Here is a 9758-nt window from a genome sequence, read left to right as displayed (position 1 = left end):
AGAGAGGTTAATAACTTGTCTAAGGTCCTATAATTAAATAGCACAGGTGGGATTCACACCAGTGCAGTTTGGCCCTCAAATCCATGCTCTGTACTCCCTCTGTTTATCATCCCCTCCCCCGCCAAAAAAACCTCTACCCATGTAAGGGGCCTCCTTGTCCTCCCCAGAACAAGGCCATGACCTTGAACAGATCTGTAAAGACTGGTGACAAGAGCCTGTCTCTCAGATGACTTTCTGCTGCCTTCTCTTTAACCAGTAAGAGATTTGCCCGCTGAGCCCTGGAGTCCAAGGACTGCCTGGGCACACAGTTGCTGCAGAGGCTGCCTGACACCCAGGGGCAGATCCATTTTGCTGTATGTTTTATTCCTTTTCACCAGCCTGTAAGGGGCTGGACTTGAGATCCAGGATGATGGTAATAAATTCTGAGTGGCATACCGGCCATTCCTTTGCTGTGACTGGTGTGTTTAAATGGAGTCGATGGATGGAGAGGAAACTGGTGGCTATGGTGGAGGCGTGCAGTGCCCACGGGGGACTTAAGCTGTACTTTCCCTACAGATCATAGGTACAGTGTGAGACGGTCCTTGCGTGCCTTGTCTACTATTAGAATGTAAGTCGCCTTGAGTTTCTGTGTCTCAGTCTCAAGCACGGTGCTCGGCTCAGAGAAAATGTTTTATAAATTTCTTCTGGATCCACGAGACTTTTACTGGTCCTTAAAAACTCAGAATGTCATTATTCTCTGTAGGTTTCCCTGATCTTTCATGCTTTCCTTTCATCTTTGCAGACATAGTTGCCCTTTTGTCTGAGTTCTTACTAGCTATGAGACTTTTGATAAATTGTTTTACTTGTATTTGTTGTAGTATCCTTAACCTGTAAATTGGAGATAAAGGCACTACCCATCTCTCATAGTTGTGAGTGTTTTAATGAAATGAGGTATATGAAAATCATTTTGTTAACTTTTGCACGATACAGAAATGATGATAATAATTCTATCTATTAAATAGTGAGGTTCCTAAGGGATGGGGACCATTGTTCTACATTTCTGTATCTACATATCTTTGCTCTGAATAAGTCTAGAAGAGGCTTACAATTGCAGGTAGAAGTAACTTGATTATTTGAAGGGAAATAATAGCACAAAGACCCTGTGGTCCTAGGGACATTTTAATGATTCCTCAGTAATCTTTCCATCGGCTGAGAAGTATGCGTAGCCAAAGAGGACGCCAAAAGGTTAATCATAAAAGAAAGTGCTTCTGTTCCCACATGGCCAAGTCAGATCAATATACGCTTTCTCTGGGCTAATTCCAAGGGCTGGTTCATTTAGTGACACAAATGGTTTCTATGACAGTCCTGAAGTAGAGGTTCCTAGACCCCCACCGAGGGAGGCAGAGACCTGGGAAATCATTTACCACCCTAGGTGAGACCTGAAGAAGTCTTGGCCGTGTAATTAGGGAATTTGCATATGAATTCTCAAACTAGGGGTATTGTGGGCTGCAGAAATGATGTCTAATCTGGGGGAAGGAGGCGGAAGCTGGAAGAAGCTGCCAGCCTGTTTCCATTGTTGACTGAGCCTCTTAGAAATCGCCCTGAGGTAATTCTGAAAAAAGAAACCCGTCTCATCCTTCATGCCTTGACCTCTTTGCCTCCCATTTAAGCAGGATTCACACACCAGTTTGGTGGAATAGCCCTTATTAATAATACTGATAATGGCTACCATTATTTAGAACAACAGCTGGGATCATTTAAAAAGGCTTGTATTAACCCATGGCCTTGCTCTCAGCATGGATGGCTGGTCTTTAGAATTTTGGTCTGGCTCTTCCTGTGAGAGGAAATAGGAGAAAGATTGAGGATGGGAAATGAACATTTATGCTAGTTTATTGCACAAGCCACGTATTGTCTCTGCAGATTTTCAGCTTGGGTAAGTTTTGTAAGTAATTTTATCTGACAGCCCTTTAAGCAAATCAGCCCCAGTTTGGTAAATAATGTATTGGATGAGGGAGGAAATATTTTAATATTTTTGAGTGCATGTGAGGTTGTAGACCTTTAGAGTTATCTTATCCCAGCACCACTATATGCAGAGAAGTAGTTGTTAATTTTCATTCACAGATGCAGAAATGGGGACTCAGAGAAGTGAAGGAACTTGTTCAATGTCACACGGCTGGTGAACCAGGCTTAAAACACACATCCATCTCTGGTCTTTTCTACTAGGCTCTGTTGGGAGTTGGGAGTTCTAGGAGCTACTCTAAGCTCCTCCCTTCTCAACTACTTCCAACCTATCAGATGTGGAAAGATGGGAAGAGTTTAGAGTACGGAATTGGCAAAGCCATCCTCCCCAGCATCTGAGAGCTTATGACCAATGGCGGAGGTAGGGAGGGCTGTATTATCTGTGGTAACTGTCCACCAGCATCAGTTCAGATGATGTTGAAGTGATAGATGTGTTAGTACAGTTAGCTGTTTTTGTCCCCTGATCCTGTGCATTTCCAAGCACAGTTTCTGCCTCTGGGTTCATAGTTGCCTTTCTCTCATCATGTACTCCCCCCTTCCCCCCCCATTATAGGGGAGCTGGAGTGTGTAAACACTGCAGTCATCTCTTCACAGGCATTAGCTGTTTGTTTGGAGAATTAATTTATGTTCTTCTAAAGGAGTATTGATTTGAGTTAGGTGATTAAAGGCACTCAATAAAGAACCTGCTCAATCTATTCACCTGTGTTCCACTGATTATGGAAAGGGATATATCATATCAATCATTTTCTCATCAGCAACTCTTCCTTGGCCCCAACCACTCTTCTGTTTTGCTGCCCTTGGACTTTCAATTAGGCTAAGAGACAGAATTCATTGTCTCCTGGGGAGATGTGGGAAGGAGGAGCAGTAGTGCACAGTGCTCTGAAAAGCAGAAAGAAAAATGGCTTCATCCTTTAACTAGTTGTGTAAGTTTGGAAAACAGAGTAATTGCAGGCCCCCTCTTCTTCCCCCTCTCTCTCATCTAATTATTTTCTGATTCCAAATCCCAAATGTGTTTCACCATGACTCTCTTTCATTCCTTGCTTCCAGTGCCATCCTGGTTCGTGTCCTAATTGTTCTACCTGTAGAAATGTCATAGCCCCTTTACTGATCTGTGCACCTCCAGCATCTCTCTTAACTGATCGTCCTTCCTCCAGCATCTCCTTCATCCCTCCAATCTCTTCTTCACCCTGACACTAGGTGTCTTTTCAAAATTAAGCTCTGTGATGCCAGTGATACCTCCTGCTCCCCTGTTTGAAATCCACCAGTCTCCTCATTGCCAATAACTTGAATTCTGAACTCATTAATGTGGTCCATAACTTAGCTTATAGGACTGATTTTTGTCCTCAGCCACCCTCACATCTACTGGATTCTAGTCACACCATGTGACCTGTCATTTATTGACGAGACCACTGACTCGCACATTTCTACATCCTTCCTTTACCTTTTTCCTTGGAAATTCATGTTCATCTTCAAACTCCGCCTTAGTCACTCAAATATTAAGCCTGTGTTGATTTCCTCAGCTCAAGAAGCATCAGACTCTTTCATTTGTCCCCCTTCTCACATAATATTTTGGATGTATCCTTACTTAGTAGTTTTAAGATTATTTTTTAATACTTTTTTTTTCTTGAAATGTGAGTTCCTTGAGAACAGGAATCGTGACTTATTCATTCATGCATTTCCTGAGCCTGCTGGAGAGACTAATGCCTATTAAATGATAGATTGGAGTGTTTTTTGCTAAAAATTTTACCATCTCTTTTTTCCTCCTGGGGGTGGATTATACTTTTTTGCCCCACTGACTTTGAGCATGGCTATACAACTTTCTTAGTGGAATGTGAACAGCTATGATGTAAGCAGAGGTTTTATATGTGCATGGATGTCTTGTCTGCTTGTGTTCCTGTGATCCACTAGAACCGTTGGTCCAAGGCAACTGGGCACATAACATAGAGTTGAACCAAATGAAAGGCTTGACCTGAGTTCAGCCAACTTGACGATCTATAAGCAGGAAATAAGTGCTCCTTGCTTTAGGTCATTGGGTTTCAAGGTAGTTTGTTACTCAGTATTATTACAGAAACAGCTTGACTAATACAGGTACTCAAATGTTTGAACCAATACATGGATGGGTAGGTAATACAGTGTTAAATAAGATGATGCTATGATCTGAGTGCTTGTGTCTTCCAAAAATCTTACCCCCAAAGGTGATGGCATTAGGTGGTGGGGCCATTGGAGGTACATAAGTCATGAATGTAGAGACCTAGGAATGGGATTAATGCTTTATACAAGAAACCCCAGAGATTGTTCTCCGCTTCCACCTTTTGAGGATGCAGTAAGAAGGCACTGGCTATGAGCTAGGAAAAATGTCCTTATCAGAAATGACCTTACTGGTGCCTTGATCTTGGACTTGACAGCCTGAGAACTATGAGAAATAAATATTTGTTGTTACCCAATCCATGTTATTTTGTTATAGCAGCCCAGACAGACTAAGACAGATGAGGTAAAAGGATGAGCTTAATCATTATGTATTTATTTTTTGGGAAGTCATGACATTAGGACCTAATCATCACTTATCATCCATGGGACATTTAGGATGGGATTATATGAAGTTATGGTAGCATCATAACCTTTAGTGAAAGATGTTACATTTTAGTTCTACAAGCCTGGGATGGAGGCTGAAGCTTACACATTTTAAAGCTGTAAGATAGCAATTAAATTTCTCACTTGAATATCCATCATGGAAAACATCATCAGAAGGTAAATCTTCTGGGAAGAAAGTTACACGGTGAATTCCTGATCCTAATAGAAATTAATATTGGATTGTAAACTGTTTTGGATTAACCATGCCACTGCTCCCTTTATTACTAGTATGGATAATTAAAACTTAACTGAGCATCATTTTCTTGATCTTTATGGATATTTCTGTACTACTGCTGGTGTGGTTGGTCTATGACTAGTTATTTTTCTTTAGTTAGGGCACTCAGTTAATGAGTTCAGCATTAGAGGATTGAGATTTAAATAGGTTTAGAACTCTGTGATCATAATATAGATGCATGCCGGGAAGACCTAGTGAGAATGTGTGACTGAATAGATGTAACATTTATTTTATCTGCAGAAATTGTGTACCATTTAACACCTCCTAGGAATTAAGTGTTTATGTGAATGAGAGATTCAAATTATATAGAATAAGAGAAATGAAAGATGGAGACCTGAGTCAGCACTTGCTTGTGGGACAGCTCCCGAGTTTTCATGCTTTTGTTCCTGGGTGTGAGTCCAGCAGGAGAAAATTAGGTTTGACCAGCCACCCTTGGAGAATTCATGATTTAGGGAGGTGACTTATAAGTCACAAACTGTCCTGCATTGTGTTTCTTGCCTCAAAGGCTCCCGGGTTTTTGAACTCAGCAGGGGTGAGTTCTTAGATTTTTGAACTTAGGGTTAGAAATTGAAGTTGCTTTCTTGAATATTAATCTTTGAAATGAGAAAAATGTCACAAGTTGTTGGTTTGATTTGGATGAATAGGGTCATGTTTGTCTTTGGAGGAGAGGAAATTACATGCTTGAAGGTGTAAATTTGTTCTCTCTGTTCTTAGCTTGTTGGGCCATTGTGACATTTAGGGATTGTGCTACTATATCATTTGACCTAGTCATCTCCTTTACTCAATACAAGGATACTGCATCTTCTCTAGAGCTAGCCTGCTGTTAATTTAGGGCACAAAAAGATGTCACATGCTAGCTACTACTGTGATATTTTCTCTGTAGTAGTTGCTTCTGTGACACTTTCTTCTCTTCCCACCTACCACATTTCCCCCATAACCTTCAGAAAGTTTTGGCTCTTTAGTCACTGGAGATGCCATTAGAAACTTCAAGAAAATGTTGAAATCTGGAGAAGGTGGTGCATGTGGTAGAATAGGATTTCTTCCATTTGAGAGCTTGATACTACCCCAAATATACTCCCCCAAAGCATCACCGCCACAGAGTGTTTAAATTTCCACTCCTTAACAGTTTTAGAATATGAACATCCTTGTAAATGTTAGACAGAGCTCATTTCACATATGACTTGGTAATTATCTAAAACATTGGCTGTAATGCAGAGAAGATAATTATGTGTCAGCACAACTGGATTCTGTAATGTGTCTCTGAAAGAAACTCTGTTCCTCAACTGCTTTCCGGGGTTACTGGAAGTCGGGGTAGACCTGATACTTGGAATAGTTGATAACAAAATGATGCCTATAGGGCATAATACAACAAACATGTTCAAATGACGAGTTACAGAGGCGGAGGATGGAGAGAGAGGCTCCTGGACAAAAGTTAACCCTCCATCTTTGGGAAATTGGATAGGGGAAGAATATAGAAACCCACGTTGGTGGAAGAAGGAGTTAGACTCCTGCATCTCATTACAGAAATTATTTGATTCTTTTCTTTTTGCATCCTCTTGGGGGTTGGATACCATTCTCCTAGCATATGCAGACCATCAAAAGGGAGTAAACAGCTTTTTCACTGGCTCAGTGTCTTTATAATAAGAGATCTGAAGAAATGGACTAAAACAAATACCTATGCAATTGTTATTAATGCATGAGGACCATCACTTTCATTTTAAGTCTTTCATTTTTTTAAAGATTTTATTGGGGAATTGGAGGAGGGAACAGCATTGGTGAATCAGGGAAGGGGAACAGACAAGTTGTTGTCCTTTTGTTCTTCAGTCTAGTTGTGGAGGATGTCGCTTCACTGGCCCAAGTTGGTATTATCATTGCGCTCTTCCCGGCTGAGGTAGATTGGTCACCGGCCCTTGGACGGCCGCTTACGGAGACTCATGGCATCTCACGCCGTTGCCGGCAACTCACGGCAGCCCAGTTCCAGGTCGAGCTGTTGTTCACCATCTTAGCTGTAGAGGGTGCAGCGTCACTGGCCCATGTGGGACCCAAACCAGCGGCCCTGCTGCTCAGAGCTCGCGCTTCCAAGCCAACTCTTAACCAACATGCCACTTGACTGGCTCAAGTCTTTCATTGTTCATTTCATCATAAGTTATGACTTGTTAACAGAAGTTAGCACTTTGAGTCTGCTTACACTAATAATTGTTCTGTTGCTAAATGTGGTCTCCCTTGCCTTATCTTCCTTCCACCTTCCAGTTTCATAAATTTGAGACTCACTCCTGACTAGTTGAAGGAAGAGATGGACTGTTTCCTTTTGAGCCTGAATGATGGTAGTGATGTTAATGCTGTCATTACCTTTGAATTACCATGTTGATGTAGAACTCTTTCATCCAAGATGGTATTTCTATCCTGTAGGTGGGTAGATGCTTATTATACCTGTTCACATACTTGATAGTTAACAGCATGGACTCTGAACCAGACTCCTTGAGTTTGAATTCTGCTTCTGACCCTTACATGACCTTGGGTAAGTTAATTCATTTCTGTGCATTAATTGTTGCATCTGTAATAAGGATGATCATAGAGTCCAGTCATCGGGTTGTTTTGAAGAATAAACAAGTGAATATTAATAAAGTGTCTGACACATCTGCTGTGTGTTAGTGATGATGATGAGCTACACAATCTGATAATAATGTCGGGTGTGTGTGCTTGATGATGGAAGAGAGGCTGTGACCATGAACTACCACCATTAGAGCTGTTAGTTACCCTTCAACTTCTTTTTGGTGTGAGGTTGGAGAGTTGCACTTATTCCTGAAGGCAAAGGAATGCATGAAATGTGCTCACGTGGACCTTTGGACTTAATAGTAGAGACAAAGTTCTGCATCAAATGTTATTTTTTAGTACTGTCTTTTCAATCAAGGGATGTATTTTACTTAAATCGATTTTAAGTTACGATGTCTCCCCTTAATTTATGCCTGTCTTCTTGCCATCTTTTCCTTTCTCTCAAGGCAGTTTCTAATACAGATGTAACCCCTCAGTGTTAGGTCTGTAGGTTTCCTCAAAGCATCACTGTAGAGGGTGCTTGGAGATTGGGATGCTGAAATTTCCAGTGTGATTGAAAATTGAGAGAAGACAAGAAGACTCAGGTTTTGGGGCACAATTATTAATAGACTAATTAGTACTTGGGGAAAACATTTGGGGACCTTCAGAAGGAGCTAAAGAAATGTGTTATCTGGTGGACAGGGTTTTAGAAATTTGTCATGCCGGTCTCCAGTAGAAATTTCAGCCTTCCAAGTACAGACAGATGGGCAGGTTGGTTTGGTACCTTGTTCCGCCTTCATCTGAATCCATATCTTTACTTCGCCTGTCCTGGAATCTCCTACCTTTTCTAATGTGTCGTCTGGAGCCACCACTCCTTTGAGAACACATTTCTTTTTTCTTTCTTTCTCTCATTTTTTTTTTCAATCCAAAATATGTTTACTGGGATGGCCCCTTACTCATCTTGACTCAGGGTGCTTTTAGTGCTGCTTCGTTCTGAAGGAGCATCCTACTATAAGCCTTGCTCCTCCTCCTCTGTGCTGACAGAGGACAGTGGAGCAGCCATTACACAAAACTACCATTCGTGCATGGCTAATGATGGTGGCGATTGGCATCCCTGGCACTTCCATGAAGTAGGAATTGGGACTCTGTTCCAGGTGCTGCTTCTTGTGTTTCCTCCTCTCCTTTTCTGGAGAGGGATGAAGCAGCTCCTTAGTGAGAGTCATGTTCTAGTGGGGAGGGCATCACCTCTGGAAAAGAGAGCTTTTCTTTATATCACAAACTTTGTTCTTAAATTTTTTCTCCTTTTTTTCTGCACTATCAAAAAACCAGTCTCTATTTGCACACCCATGTTCATGGCAGCATTATTCACAATAGCCAAGAGGGGGAAGCAACATGAATGGATAAAGAAAAGGTGGTATATACAATGGAATACTATATAGCCCTAAAAAAGGAAATTCTATCACAGGCTACAATATGGGTGAATCTTGAAGACAGTATAATAATTGAAACCAGTCACAAAAGAAGAAATACTTTATGATTCCACTTGTGTGAAGTATCTAAAGTAGCCAAAATTACAGAATCAGAAAGTAGAAGGACAGTTGCCAAGGGTGGGCAGGGGAGGGAAGGGAGCAGTTAATATTCAATAGGTATAGAGTTTCAATTTTGCAAGATGAAGAAGTTTTGGAAATCTGTTGCACAGCAATGTAAATATACCTACTACTACTGAATTGTGCACATAAAAATGGTTAAGATGGTAAGTCTAGTGTCATGTATTTTTTTAGTATTAAAAAGGAACTTAAAAAACAAAAACAAGCACAAAAATGGTGTCTCCCCTGATGATACTATAACCCTTGAATTTGCCTGCTGTATGTGGCTGAGTTGGACCAATCCTTGTTTATAACATGCTTCTGGGCCTTCACTCTTCTCTCTTGAATCTCATGTCATTTAATCACGTTACCTCTTTCCAACCTCATTGATGTCACTGGGACGCTCATCTTTCTGTCCCCATGACTTCAGTGGCTGCCTCAGTCTTCCTTTCCCACAAACTGACTTCAGCCAGTTTTGGGGTTATTTCAACTCTACTAAAATAAACATTTACCATTTTTGAAAAAGGGTAAATAAAAGGAAGAAAAAAATTTAAAATGTATTTACAGTTCAGACATAACCCATTAGCATATGTATATACATATGTACATACATCTTACACTCATCTCCTGCCTTGTAAATACTATCTTTTTATTTAACAACATATCAGGACTATCTTCCCATATGGCTAACTTTACTGCTGTGTCAGGTTTGGCCTTCTCAATTCCAGTGGGATTGTTCTACCTCAGTTTGGCCACATTTTTGACCTCCTCCACAT

General features: G+C 41.0%; 1 protein-coding gene across 1 annotated transcript; it reads right to left on the bottom strand.

Annotated features, from left to right (window-relative positions):
- Positions 1-8373: 8373 nt before the first annotated feature.
- LOC109376223 (40S ribosomal protein S27-like) lies at positions 8374-8619 on the bottom strand. The gene has a single exon (XM_019632039.1). The coding sequence runs from the start codon at positions 8617-8619 to the stop codon at positions 8374-8376; it is 246 nt and encodes an 81-aa protein (XP_019487584.1).
- Between the last annotated feature and the right edge of the window lie 1139 nt (positions 8620-9758).

The sequence above is a fragment of the Hipposideros armiger genome, unplaced genomic scaffold (genome assembly GCF_001890085.2).
Source record: "Hipposideros armiger isolate ML-2016 unplaced genomic scaffold, ASM189008v1 scaffold_1071, whole genome shotgun sequence".
NCBI classification, from domain to species: domain Eukaryota; kingdom Metazoa; phylum Chordata; class Mammalia; order Chiroptera; family Hipposideridae; genus Hipposideros; species Hipposideros armiger.
The sequence above is the reverse complement of the archived record's forward strand: the minus strand, read 5'-3'. Positions and strand labels throughout refer to the sequence as shown.

Excerpts from the sequence above, each read along its gene's own strand:
- LOC109376223 (XM_019632039.1), bottom strand. The coding sequence starts at position 8,619 with ATGACTCTCACTAAGGAGCTGCTTCATCCCTCTCCAGAAAAGGAGAGG.